We start from the raw sequence: 13,254 nt of genomic DNA, 5'->3' as shown, positions 1-13,254 counted from the left end.
TTGTTAATAAAAAAAATAGTACTCTTGGGAATATATTTTCTATTTATTTGTAAAAATAATTAATCTCGACCAATCAAATAACTGTGATCACGTAATTTATGTATATACTTTGAATATTAGGTCCCAAAACACCTGGAGGAAATTGCTAAATTGATGAATGAAGAAATTGCAGAGGAGAAGAGAAGAGACACAAACAATGACAAAAGCAGGTACTGTTGTCACTACAAAAATATCTCTGAATCTGCTTAACACAAGCACATTTCAATAGCTAATTAAAGCATTGAATTCTCTTTGTAGAGAAAATACTATTTTGAATTTTGGAAATGAACCTGATGGAAACTGGGTAAGTTCAATTTGGGTTTAATCTTTCATTAACAGAATGTAGACAGCGATTTTTTTTTCTCATTCAAAATCCACCAAATCTTTGCGTAAAACAAATATAATTCTCGTTTATACATATTTTCCCCCTAATATATTTATTCCTTACTTTCAGAAAGAAAAGCTTGAGATATTAAAATTCGAGTATTCCTGGGCCAAGAGTGTTGAAGAGGAGGATAAGAAAACAATTGAGGTATTTCTCAGCGATTCAAACTTTCTCACCTGACAGAGACATTGTTTGATTCTGGGTTTTTTATGAGCAATCATCATCTAAATAAAAATTAAAATGATGCATAAAGTGTCACAATTTTAAAATAAAATAAAGAATAATATATCACTTTAATTTTTTTTAAACCAATATTTTGTTTGCAGGAAGCAAATGCATCAATAAAGATAAGTTACAATGAGAAAAGCAGAAATGTGATAGCAGAAGCAGGAGTGCACAAAAGTCAAATAATTATAGTTAATAACTTAATGTTCTCTTATATGTGCGTTATCTGTCAAATATTGTATGAAATGAGATGATTCTTTTTCTCTAAAAATGAGTTGTATCTCTGAGTGATCCAATAATTGGATTTAAAGTACACAAAAATATGCGAAAAAGATTTAAGAAACTCTGTACATGATGGCTTATAAAACAATATTCTACAAAACCTTAGGTTATTCCAGACATATCCCCATTTCCAAAATTTCACAAAAGGATAAGAAATAAAATAATAAACACAAAGAATTTCTCATTTTTTAACTTAATTTTAAAACATTTTAGTGGTGGAGAAAAAGACGCAATAAGGCATTCAGCAAGAAGAAGAATAAGAAGTCAAAAAGTAAAACAAGAGGTAAAATTATCAATATGCAGTTAATATTTTTAAAATTACACACATGCAGCAATCAAAATTTCCATAAAATAATCCAAGATGTAAATGAAATTAGTTTGTTTTATTGTGCTAAAAAATCCAAGAAAATGCAAGTAAACAGAACCTAAAATGACATTGGTAAAAGATATAATTTTTTTTATATATATCTATAAATTTCTAACTTTATTCTTTAGACTGCTAAACATATACTAACAGAGGAAAGGAAAATGAGATACAAGTATTTTTAACGAGGAAAATGAGAAGCATCAAATTCAAATAGCAGTAGAGGATCCAAGAGAAATCAGAGAGCAGTACATGACCCAAAGAGAAGTGAGGGAGCAGTAATTGTTACAGAGAAGAGTCAGATAGGAGTGAAGGACCCAGAGAAAAGTCAGATGGCAGTAAAAGAACCAGTAAAATGTCAGATAGCAGTAGAGGACAAAGAGAAATGTCAGATAACAGTAGAGGATCCAGAGAAAAGTCTGATAGAAGTAGAGGACCCAGAGAAAAGTCAGATAGCAGTAGAAGACCAAGAGAAAAGTCAGATAGTAGTAGAGGACCCAGTGAAAAGTCAGATACTGTAAATCACTTTTTATTCGCGGGAACTTTATTTTCGCGTAATAACGCGACAACTTGCTCGCTAAAATTTCTTTGCTCGTATAATAGAATTTCTTAAGATTATATAGAGCAATGACCATAATTCGTGAAAATTTTGTCTCGCTAATCAAAAGACAATGACTATCTCGCGAAAATAATGTGTCGCGAAAATTAAGTGATCTACAGTAGCAGAAGAGGTCCCGAGAGAAAAGTCAGTTTGCAGTAGAGGATCCGAAGAAGTCAGATAACGGATAGAGGATACAGAGAAAAGTCAGATAGCAGTAGATGACCCAGAGAAAAGTCAGATAACTGTAGGACCCCAGAGAAAAGTCAGATAACAGTAGAGGACCCAGAGAAAAGTCAGATAGCAGTAGATGACACAAAGAAAAGTCAGATAGCAGTAGAAGACCCAGAGAAAAGTCAGAAAGCAGTAGAGGATACAGAGAAAAGCCAATGAAGTAGAGGATACAGAGAAAGTCAGATAGCAATGGAGGACCAAGAGAAAAGTCAGATAGTAGTAGAGGACCCAGTGAAAAGTCAGATACTAGTAGCAGAAGAGGTCCCATAGAGAAAAGTCAGTTTGCAGTAGAGGATCCAGAGAAAAGTCAGATAACAGTAGAGGATACAGAGAAAAGTCAGATAGCAGTAGATAACCCAGAGAAAAGTCAGATAACTGTAGGACCCAGAGAGAAAAGTCAGATAACAGTAGAGGACCCAGAGAAAAGTCAGATAGCAGTAGATGACACAAAGAAAAGTCAGATAGCAGAAGAGTCAGTTTGCAGTAAAGGACCAGATAAAAGTCAGATAGCTTAGAGGACCTAGTAAAAAGTCAGATAGCAGTAGAGGACCCAGAGATAAGTCAAATAACAGAAGAGAGGGGTCCCAGAGAAAAGCCAGATAGCATTAGATGAGAAAAGTAGAATTGATCAAGCTCCCAGAAGCAGGAGACCCAGCGGTTGAATACTTATAGGTAATTACGTAACCTTCTCTTACATGTGAATATTATCTAATATGTTAAATACGAGTGTATGAAATGAGATGATTTTGTTCTCTGAAATGATTTGTATCTCTCAGTGATCCAATAATTGGATTTAAAGTACACCAAAGATATGCGAAAAAGATCTGAAGAAACTCCGTAAATTATGGCTTATAAAACAATATTCTACAAAACCTAAGGCTATTTCATACATCCCCTGTTAAGGCTGTTTCCAAAATTTCATTTAAATACACAGTCTATCAGGATATATTCAAATATTAAAATACAGATTTAAAATTTAAGAAAATGTAAAAATGTTTTATTTATTCCTTTCATGCTGCGTTGCATTTCTAGAACAGGAAATGAATATTAATCTTAAAAAAGCTTCTCATTTTTAACGTTATTAACATTTTAGTGGTGGAGAAATAAAAGCAATAAAACACTCAGCAAGAAGAAGAAAAAGACGTCAAAAAAGAAAACAAGTGAAAAGTCAGATAGCAATGGAGGACCCATGTAAAAAAAAAACAGATAGCAGTAGAAGATCCAGATAAAAGTCAGATAGCAGTAGATCGATAAAAGTCAGATAGCAGAAAAGAACCCAGTGAAAAGTCAGATAGCAGTAGGAGATCCAGATACCAGTCAGATAGCAGAAAAGGACCCAGTGAAAAATGAGATAATAATGGAGGACGCAGATAAAGGACAGATAGTAGTAGGTTACACAGAGAAATGTCGAATAGCAGTACAGGACCCAGATAAAATTCAGATGGCAGTAGAAGATCCAGTGAAAAGTCAAATAGCAGTAGAAGATCCAGATAAAAGTCAAATAGCAGTAGAGGACCCAGTGAAAAGTCAGATAGCAATGGAGGACCAAGAGAAAAGTGAGATGGCAATAGATGATCCAGGAGAAAGTCAAATAGCTATGGATGACCAGGAGAAAAGTCAGATGGCAGTAGACGATCTAGATAAAAATCAGATAGCAGTAGAGGATCCAGAAAAAGAGCATGGCAGTAAAGGACAAAGAGAAATGTCAGATAAGCAAGGCAGAGGATCCAGAGAAAAGTTACAAGCCTTACATAAAAGCAAATAAAAAGAAAGAACCTGAAAGTGTCTATTAAAAATTTAAACACTTTGCTTGTTGTCCTTATGAAAATCTGTTTAAATTGTATAAAATATAAGTATTAGAATAAATTTCATATAATTATATTACAACCTGACAATTTTCGTAGAATGTGAATGTCGGTCAAAACGATAATATTGACGATGATGATGAAGATGATGATAGCTGGTTTGGACCACGAAAGCTCTTCTATTTTGCTGTGGATTATTTCAAGGTACATTTTATTTCACGTAAAAGTTCTTTCATTTATATTTCTTTTTGTATTAATTGAGTAATCTTATCTTCCCATTCTTTAGTTCTTTTCTGTTTTGTTTCAGGGCGATGACAAAGCTGTATGTCTATAGCTTGAACGAAGGAGATCAATTTTGATGGAAGAAAAATGTGCTTTTGTTAAAACATAAAAAAAATTTCCATTTTTTTTTAAATCAAAGAGTTAATGATTTTTGGTAAAAAGTTCAATTTTTGGTCTAATAGGGATCAGAATTTAATAGGCATGTTTATTAAACTAGAGGTACTGTGAGCACTGAGATCTCCGCTTCCAATATAATTATAACGGCCAATTCCGTGTTGGAGATCCGACATAAAGTTCAGATCAAAAAGTAAAATAGGAGGTCACAATGGCATTTTGTAATAAGAAGTGGTATATAAGGGGAGTTGCAGTATCACTCCAAGATAGAGGGAATGCCAGTGTCCATCTTTTGCTTCGGGAAACTCGAAATATGTCTCCGATCAAAAAGTAAAATAGAATATGCACAACTGCACTATGAAACAAAAATTCTGTACAAGTCTCATTTAATTTAATCTGTTGGTTTAAAGGGGGTTGCGGATGAGGAGATGGGTATCTCAAAGTGTAAAGGATGGACACATGTATAGAAACGGACGGACGAACATCCCTATCACATTATGTTTGTTCACAAATGCATCTAATCAGGCAAATAAGTAGGACCTGGTACGGATTTGGATTTCTTATGTTCTAAAAGTTAGTACATATATGTCTATCTTAAAAATATGAATGTAAGTTGAAAATGATGAACAGTATTCGGGGTCAAGTCATCTAAAACAATACATATCGGGAGCAGAGCAAACAAGGACCCCCAAAACGTCATCAGAGATGGAAGCAGGTGGAGTGAGCATCCACTGCCGACCAGTCACACACGCTGTGTGCTTCTTGTCATGATCAGGAAATAACGAAAAAATCCGTCGACAATTTTTGTATGAGTATGTAGATAATGACCTCATAATTTATCGACCATAGAACTTACGAAATTCTGACGTAAAATAAGACTGCTGATTTTCTTGTTTCATCAACTTGTTTGTCAATAAATTACCTCGTTTTAGAAATTATCAAACGTAGAGCATTCATGTCCCACAAATACATCCCCATCCCTGTGTGCTCTTTGTCATAAGCAGACTAAAGGGAAAATCTGTTGTCAATTCAGTGTAGAAATAACGGATAAACAATAAGTATACATGTCCATCAGCATTTTACATACTAGTATTTTAATGATACATTTTTCTTATTTTCTGATAAATGTCATTGTATCGGCCATAGAACTTATTGATATCCTTGTTTTATCAAATTGTTTGTGAATAAGCTTGGCTCGTTTTAATAATTATTGTACGTTAAGCATACCCTTACATATCAAATCATCTGGAGTACAAACACCATATATCCAGCTAAATGTAAAATTTTCCATTTTTTTTAAAAAAAAGAACACTTTTCTTTTTGTGTCAATGAGACTGGATTTTAATGTATTGATAGAAATGATTGTGTAGAGTGTTAAAACCTGTACGTTTTGATGATATTGATTTGGTTAAATTTTGTGATTTAAAATCTTTGTAGTTTTTAAGTATTTACATTATTTACAACATTTCTTTATAAGATATTGTTGTACAGTTCTTCTGAAGTTTCTACTACACTGCTGTTAATATTTTAGTGAGGAGTAAAGAAAGAAGTTTGTTAAACATTGACTGAACCTAATATGAGTCTTTGTTGGGAAAAAATGATTGTTAAGGAATCGTGTATAGGTGTGATAATTCTAAAAAAAAAGCTCCCCTAAATATAAGAACAAAGACAAAGTCCGTATACCTGCTTCCGCAACTGAAACCAGTACACGATGATGACCGTGTAAAAGATTGGGGCATCCTAATATTTTGATATTTTTAAAATAAGTCATTTTACGTCTTCATTATTTGAAATAATTACTTCACCAGTAAGCAGAGCTGTAGTTGAAGGTTTAAAAAAAATCATGAACACATTGAAAGATTATATTTCAGATGCTCGAGGTCTAACCATTGAATATTTGTTTTATAAATGAAAAGTTTGGAAGTAACAGGAAGTGCTCTATACACCAATTAAATTCGCAGCTTCGAAATTTCCTGGGGTGGCTCAAGGTTATAAAACACACTCAGGTCATAAGCCATCTTATTGTGAAGTAGTATATTCAATTTTTTCCATAAGAAAGATGTGTACCAAACATGAATTATGAAATTTTTCTTTCAGTGAACTTGAACTTGCACAGATGACCTTGGTTCAAGGTCATGACGCACCCTTAGGTCATGAGGAATCTTTGTGTTAAATAGGAACTTAGGAAGTTTATCCATCAGAAAGATATGGACCTGACTCGAATTATGAAATTTTTCTTCCAGTGACCTTGAACTTCCCCAAATGAACTTGGGTTAAAGTCATGACACAACCTTAGGTCTTGAGCAATCTTTGTGTGAAGTACTAGATTCTAATGATCCTCCGTAAAAGAAATATATGGACCGGACACGTTTGCACAGACAGACGGACAAGCTGATTCCTATAAGACAATCTTGAATCAATTTAGTATAATTATTGTCATTTCAACAAAATTTAAAGATAGTTAAAATATTTTACGGCAATATCTTGAATAATGTCTACAGGAACGAACTTTGACTTGAACTCCAACTTTCATACTGCAGATGCATTTGCAACGATGTTTTGTGATGTTTTTTTTTCCTTTGATCATTTTTGAAAATACACCTGTAACCTTCATTTCAAAAGAACTAACATCTTTGTGTATCTTTCAATGGCTGTCCCTTTAATTCACTGATCCATAGATTTAAAACTATAACAAAATCATGTGTTTTTGTATCGGGAAAAACTTAATATGCAATATCTACGTAGCCTATTGAAATTAAATAGCAATTATAACGATTTAAACCCTGTTCTTAACAGAGAGTGTCTTTTTAAGATCCAGTTCACTGACAGTTTATAAATAAGTCTTATATTCTTGTAAGTTGTATACAACCTTGATAAATCGTGAGGCCCCCTTCTTTGTTTGGTAATCGTTGTGTCAGTGTTTCCCCGGGCACGTACCTCTTGTTTCTAGATTTATTAATTTGGCATAATTGTATTACTTGACGTGGCCTATATAAGGATGGATTTTTTAATATTTTTGATTAATATCCTTTGTATTCTCAAAGGTAAGCTATTCTCAAAGATATAAATCATTATATGTATTGGGTCCTTTAACATTAATTTTGAATTGATTACTAGTAAAGCCAGTTCTTTTTCCAAATATAGTAAAAATGGAGATAAGGAATAGTATTCCAGATCAAAAATCCATAAAACAATACAAAATAGGAGCAGATCAAACACGAACCTCTAACACATCAGAGGTGGGATCCGGTGCTATGGAGGAGTGAGCATCCTCTGCTGACCGGTCGCATTGTACATACGTAAAAGATGTTCTTGCGTATCAAATCAACTGAAATATATATATTTGAGAAGTGGTGTAAATGCAGGTGATGAAGGTACATGTACTAGTTTATTGCTGCATAAGCATAAGTAAGGGAAGTGGAAGATTGAAAATTAAAGTCATCACCTTTTTAAAGTGTTTGGTTGTTAGATTACCATCAAATTTCTTTTTCAAGTAAAATATCCTAGCATGAAACAGATCGTCTTAGACTCTGTGGTATCTTTTATCTCAAGTTCACCAGGACATATCGTATCGGCATAAGACACAATTATCATTGTTAATAATTGACAATACGTCGTCGATATATCTAAATGTCAAGACCACAGCAAATTTTTTCTTCTTTTCACGCAGAAGATTTTGGACTAATTCTGCTTCATATGAATACAAAAATAGGTCTGCTAATTGGTATCCATTGGAATTCCAATAGATTGTTGGAAGATGTAATGTCCAAAACAATTAAATATTTGCATATTCCTTTTTGAAATTACTCATTTCTGTATGTTTCATACATATCTATGAAAATTTTGCTTGTAGGTTCTTCAGGGGCTTTTACAACTACACATGCCACAAACATTCATAATGCTGTACTTGGTAGCTCTTATAACAATCACGTGAGACCTTCTGACGCCACAAACATCAGCATTGAATTTGTCCTATTCTCTTTAAATGACCTGGTAAATCTACCAAACTTTTAAAAAGATAATTTTAATACTTTTTCAGTATGTAAGTGCGTTCTTAAATGTGTAAGATTTTCATTTATAGAAAATAGTTTTTAATAAGGAGATATTGTGAAATCGCTAATTATCGAATTGGTTCGAGTTCCTTTGTTTTGAGGTATGAACAAACGCAAAATTTATTCTCTAAAATTTCAAAATAAAGCTTCATATCTTTCTATCAAGCAGGAAATTGAAACCCCTTGAATCAGCAATTTCTAAACAAACTTCAAATAATAAGACCTCGAAGATAAGTGGTTTCTCTGTATCTTAATGAGATTTTTATTTTTCCTTTGTAGGACATAAAAAGTCAGACTATGTCCACATCCGGATGGATGACGGTTGTACGTATTAAAAAGACGTTCTAAGTTATTTTTTCATAATCTCAAAGTTTTTTCTTGCATAAAAAGAGAAGCATTTAAGGCCGGTTTACACTATGCATCTTGACACATGCATCATGTATGCATGTGTCAAGATTCACAATATAATAACCCTTTGTGTCAAATTAAATGGGTGTTGCATCTTGAACGATCGATAGAACTTGTTCTATTCCATGCTTCAAGATGCATGGAACTGACCAATAAAAAGAAAGGTCAGAGTTGAGATTAAATCATAAGCCTTATTTTCCTCCATATATTTGCAAAAATAGCTTCCAAGATACACAAAAACAGAAAATACTGATTAAAACTACAATTAGAAAAACTAATTTGATTATTAAAATATACAGGGGTTTTTGTTTTGGAATGAATATAAATTATATCTTCGAAGAATTATCATAAAAAGGAAATTAAGAATGATTTGTTCAGCTAAAATAAATCTGGAAATAAAATTTTAAGGTATTGTTATTTTTTTTTTAAGTAGATAAATTTCATCTTTACAAAGTATTCTAAAGATGCATGTATCAAGACACATAGTGTAAATAGGAAGATGCATGAGGCAAAATAGAAGAATGAGTTGCATGTGTCAAGATGCATAGTGTAAACCGGCCTAAGATTTTCTTAGTTTCAAAAGTACAAATATTCACTATTTATTTCAAAGATAAAGAAAAAGATCCTACCTTGAAAAATATCTCCATGTAATAAGCAAACTGTGAATTCTGTTTATGTTTTTAAAGGTATAATGTCGGTATATATCCAGTTAAAAAATAATCTCAAAGTATTTATTAAACCTTAGGTGCTTTGTGGCAAATTTAATATATTCTACATTTTTTGAAAGAAAAAAAAATATATATATATATATAAACCTTCATTATAATTATCATACGTCAATTCTGTTTTAAAAACAAAGGCACAATACGTATATATAGTTGATATGAAACAAGTCAACAAATACAATCCAATGATGTTATATTTTCTAAATGGTCAATTGATATCTTTACAACAATAAAATCTATCTAGTTAGTTTTTAATTGATATTTTAACAGTCCAAGAGATTACCAAATGCTTTTTGAAAGAAGGGTTCAAAAATTCTAAAGCACTTGCCAATAATTTGCAATAAGTTGACGTACTTTCGTTTGATTTGTTCTCACTGCATTTTTTCATATAATTCACAGCAATATATGAATTAAACAAAGAAATATTATGTTGGTTTATTTATCCCAGAAAAGTCTATCAATTGTAGAGATGGGAAGATCCTCGCCTGGTATGGACAAAGTCCTCGTACGGGGATATTGAATACATCTACACGAAACAAAATAAAATCTGGCGTCCAGAACTCATCATTGACAACTCGTATGTTTAATTCCTCATTTAATCTAAACAAACCATATTTTATTATGGAAATGTCTTGCAAGTTGTTCAAATTCCTGACATGATCCGTCTTGAAATCACTAAGATCAGTTTATGAATATACAGAACTAAAGAGGAAACTAATTTTGTCTGCAATCAGTATCATAGTATGTGTCTTTAGAATGAAACATATGGAGATAACGAACAGTATTCAATATCAAGGTCCATAAAACAATACAGAAATAGGAGCAGAGCAAATACGGACCTCCAAAACATCAGAGGTGGGATCAGGTCCCATGGAGAAGTGAGCATCCTTTGCCGACCGGTCACACCCGCCGTGTGCTCCTTGTCATTATCGGGAAATAATGGGAAAATACGATTTTTCAATTCAGTGTATAAATAATGGACTAACAATAAGTATGAAAAACGTCAGTCGGTATTTGACTCAATGATAAATTGTATTTGCTGACAAGGTCATTGCATTGACCATAGAAATTACGAACTGATGACTTTACACGAAATTGCTAGTATTCCTGTGTCATCAACTTGTTTGTCAATAATTTACCTCGTTTGAGAAATTATTCGTACATAGAACATGCTCTTGCGTATTGAATAAACTGAGAGATATAAACTCCGTATGCAGATGATGAATGTATATTGCTGCATAAGTAAAGGAAGCTGACGATTGAAAAGTTAAAGTCATCCCAGTGATTATAGAGTTTGGTTGTTAGATAACCATTTACGTCTTTAATATCAGAAAAGTGATTCTAATTTGTATAAAAAAATTTAAGAGTTGAAGGGATGGACCCAATTGGCAATGACGACATATTCTTCAAAGTAAAGAATACTGGAGAGGTGCGTTGGGACCCGCCGGGACTTTACGTCACCCACTGTGATATTGACGTCACTTACTATCCATTCGACTACCAAATGTGTAAGATCGAAGTCACTAGCTTTGCCTTTACAACAGAGGTACTGACTCTAAACAAAACCCGGGACACGGTCAATTCGGAGGATTTCAACGAAAACGGGGAGTGGATCTTATACTCATCACGAGTAGAGGAGCGGGTATTGGAAGAAAACGGTGAGAAATTTTCCAAGCTTGAGTTCCAAATTGTTTTCCAGCGGCGCCCAGGGTATTACCTGACCAACATTGTATACCCTGTGATACTGATTTCTCTGCTGACAAACCTAAGTTTCCTCTTACCAACGGACTCCGGGGAGAAGATTTCCTACATTTTGACAGTCCTTTTAGCGTTGGCAGTGTTGTTAACTCTTGTTGGAGATAGCATGCCTTCTACATCAAAGCACACGGCGGTCATAGGTAATTTTTGTTACATTTCTTCCAAAATTAAATTATTTAATTTTAGTTATAACACATCATTTGATTGGGTAAAAGATTTAATCAATTTTGTATAACATAACTTGCCTACATCACAATATTACGTTAAAAACGTATAACTCCGCTGTTTATAAAACTTAAACTGTCCCAAGTTATGTTATATCGCAATAACAAAAGTGGAAATAAGCCTCATTCCTTAAATGACCTGATTTCTACATGTTCACTATAAGTATGTTTTCAATATGGATTCAATGTATTTTGTACAATAAGACGTGTAACGTTTTGGCAGGAAACATTTTTATTCATGTAAAATATTCCAGTATTTTGCGCATTTTATACGTTTTAGAATGATACTTATTAAAGTTTTGTTTTGGACAGGGATTTACATATCCATAATACTGATGATGGCCGCCCTAGGTATATTCATCACAGTGTTAAACCTCCGTCTCTATCTCAACACTGACCAAACAGATGTACCAAAATGGCTTCAGTGTTTCACATTCACTGTGCTTCTCAAAGTTAACTGCAAAAGCAAGAAGGTGGAAGACACAAAGTTACATCAATTTGTCTGTGAAGATGACGAAATGGAACTTCAGGAGATCAACGATGGAAGGAAATCACTAAAGCGCATGATGAATCATCGTAATATGTAATAACACACCAGCAGTCCCAACAAATTTGAGGACGAATTTCCATTCGAGTGCAAGGAGGTCTCCGTTTTTTTAGACTATTTCTTTTTTTATTTGTTCAATATTGTAACCTTCATAGCAACAGTAGTTTTGTTTATAATCATAGCTGTGTGTGATGTCCCTCCATTATAAAGGGGGAAAACATCATTTACTGCAAAATCTTGCCTTTGAATAGTTACACATGCTACTCATTGTTAAAATTTTATTTTATTTTCCATTTTGTAAACAGAGATTAAGATACTCTAGTATCTGAAATTCATAAATGAGTTTTTTATTTATTCTCTGAAAAAACTACAAAATACAAGGAAAGACGTACTGTATGAAGATTTGCAACTCATACATAGCTATTCTATGTAATTAGTATTCTATGTTATTAGTAAATAAGTAAAACTAGAGATTCGCCTCAAAAGTCCCTTCTTTCACACCAGATGAAGCTAGCTTTTCAAGAAGTAATTGATGAAATGAGTGTACGATTATTTTTCCACTTTCGATTAGTGTACAGGGGGTAATGAAAAAGTGCTTTATATAAAGCAAGGTATAAATTTTTGAAGTAAGAACTTGATTACGAATGAATTTTCAATACGTATGTGATAATTTTAAAATTAATGATATCGATATTGTAGAGAGTTTAGTTAAAAAAAACTTTAAAACATTTTTCAACTACTTAGTATTATGTACATTGTATATACTTCACAAAAACATGTACAATGTATAGTGCTTCTAATTTGTGTTGTTTCCTAAATCGTATTAATTATTAATGTGTTCAATTTGAGTTTGGCACGGTACTTAAAAAAATTCTATTGAGTTTAGGGGTACTAATAGAAATACTATTTTATGATTTTCAACCTGACCTGGGATATATGTAAACCGTTAGAATTGTATGCATTACTTTTCTTAACTACTTCGTTCCTGTCTTAAAATAGTGTACACGATATAGAGATTTTATTTCTTTAGTTTGGTTCTACAGCTTCTTTTCATTTCATTTGTCACAGAGAGGGTACCAAGTCAACATATATAATATCATTATTTATGAAAATGAAGCAATCGATAAACATCAACACTTGTAGATTTTATCTGGTATTTTTTAGTTTAAATCTAAGATTAATCTTTTATTTGATTTTCTGTATTTATAAGGG

General features: G+C 32.7%; 2 protein-coding genes and 1 long non-coding RNA gene across 3 annotated transcripts; all 3 read left to right on the top strand.

The window, feature by feature from the left end:
• Positions 1–291: 291 nt before the first annotated feature.
• On the top strand, positions 292–794 carry LOC134246571 (uncharacterized). Its single transcript, XR_009987647.1, has 3 exons — positions 292–343; positions 494–571; positions 751–794. It is a non-coding gene; the product is annotated as an uncharacterized LOC134246571 (long non-coding RNA).
• An 833-nt stretch (positions 795–1,627) lies between these two features.
• LOC134246548 (neurofilament heavy polypeptide-like) lies at positions 1,628–2,642 on the top strand. The gene is made up of 3 exons (XM_062728932.1): positions 1,628–1,812; positions 2,145–2,259; positions 2,301–2,642. Exons 1-3 carry the CDS (start codon positions 1,628–1,630, stop codon positions 2,640–2,642), a joined length of 642 nt encoding a protein of 213 aa, XP_062584916.1.
• A 4,572-nt stretch (positions 2,643–7,214) lies between these two features.
• LOC134246538 (neuronal acetylcholine receptor subunit alpha-3-like) lies at positions 7,215–12,342 on the top strand. Its single transcript, XM_062728923.1, is given in 6 exon segments — positions 7,215–7,372; positions 8,182–8,321; positions 8,660–8,704; positions 9,981–10,090; positions 10,879–11,411; positions 11,808–12,342. Coding segments are annotated over 6 exon segments (1,317 nt in total). The 5' UTR covers positions 7,215–7,326; the 3' UTR covers positions 12,251–12,342.
• The last annotated feature ends 912 nt before the right edge of the window (positions 12,343–13,254 follow it).

Source organism: Saccostrea cucullata, unplaced genomic scaffold, assembly GCF_032062105.1.
Source record: "Saccostrea cucullata isolate Sc308-1 unplaced genomic scaffold, CSIRO_AGI_Scuc_v1 ctg29, whole genome shotgun sequence".
Lineage (NCBI taxonomy): Eukaryota > Metazoa > Mollusca > Bivalvia > Ostreida > Ostreidae > Saccostrea > Saccostrea cuccullata.
This window is presented reverse-complemented; position numbering and strand designations above follow the sequence as displayed.

Coding starts and splice junctions, on each gene's coding strand:
- LOC134246548 (XM_062728932.1), top strand. CDS start 1,628: ATGGCAGTAAAAGAACCAGTAAAATGTCAGATAGCAGTAGAGGACAAA. Junction 1,813..2,144: donor CCAGTGAAAAGTCAGATACT/GTAAATCACTTT, acceptor AGATAACTGTAG/GACCCCAGAGAAAAGTCAGA. Junction 2,260..2,300: donor CAGAGAAAAGTCAGAAAGCA/GTAGAGGATACA, acceptor TAGAGGATACAG/AGAAAGTCAGATAGCAATGG.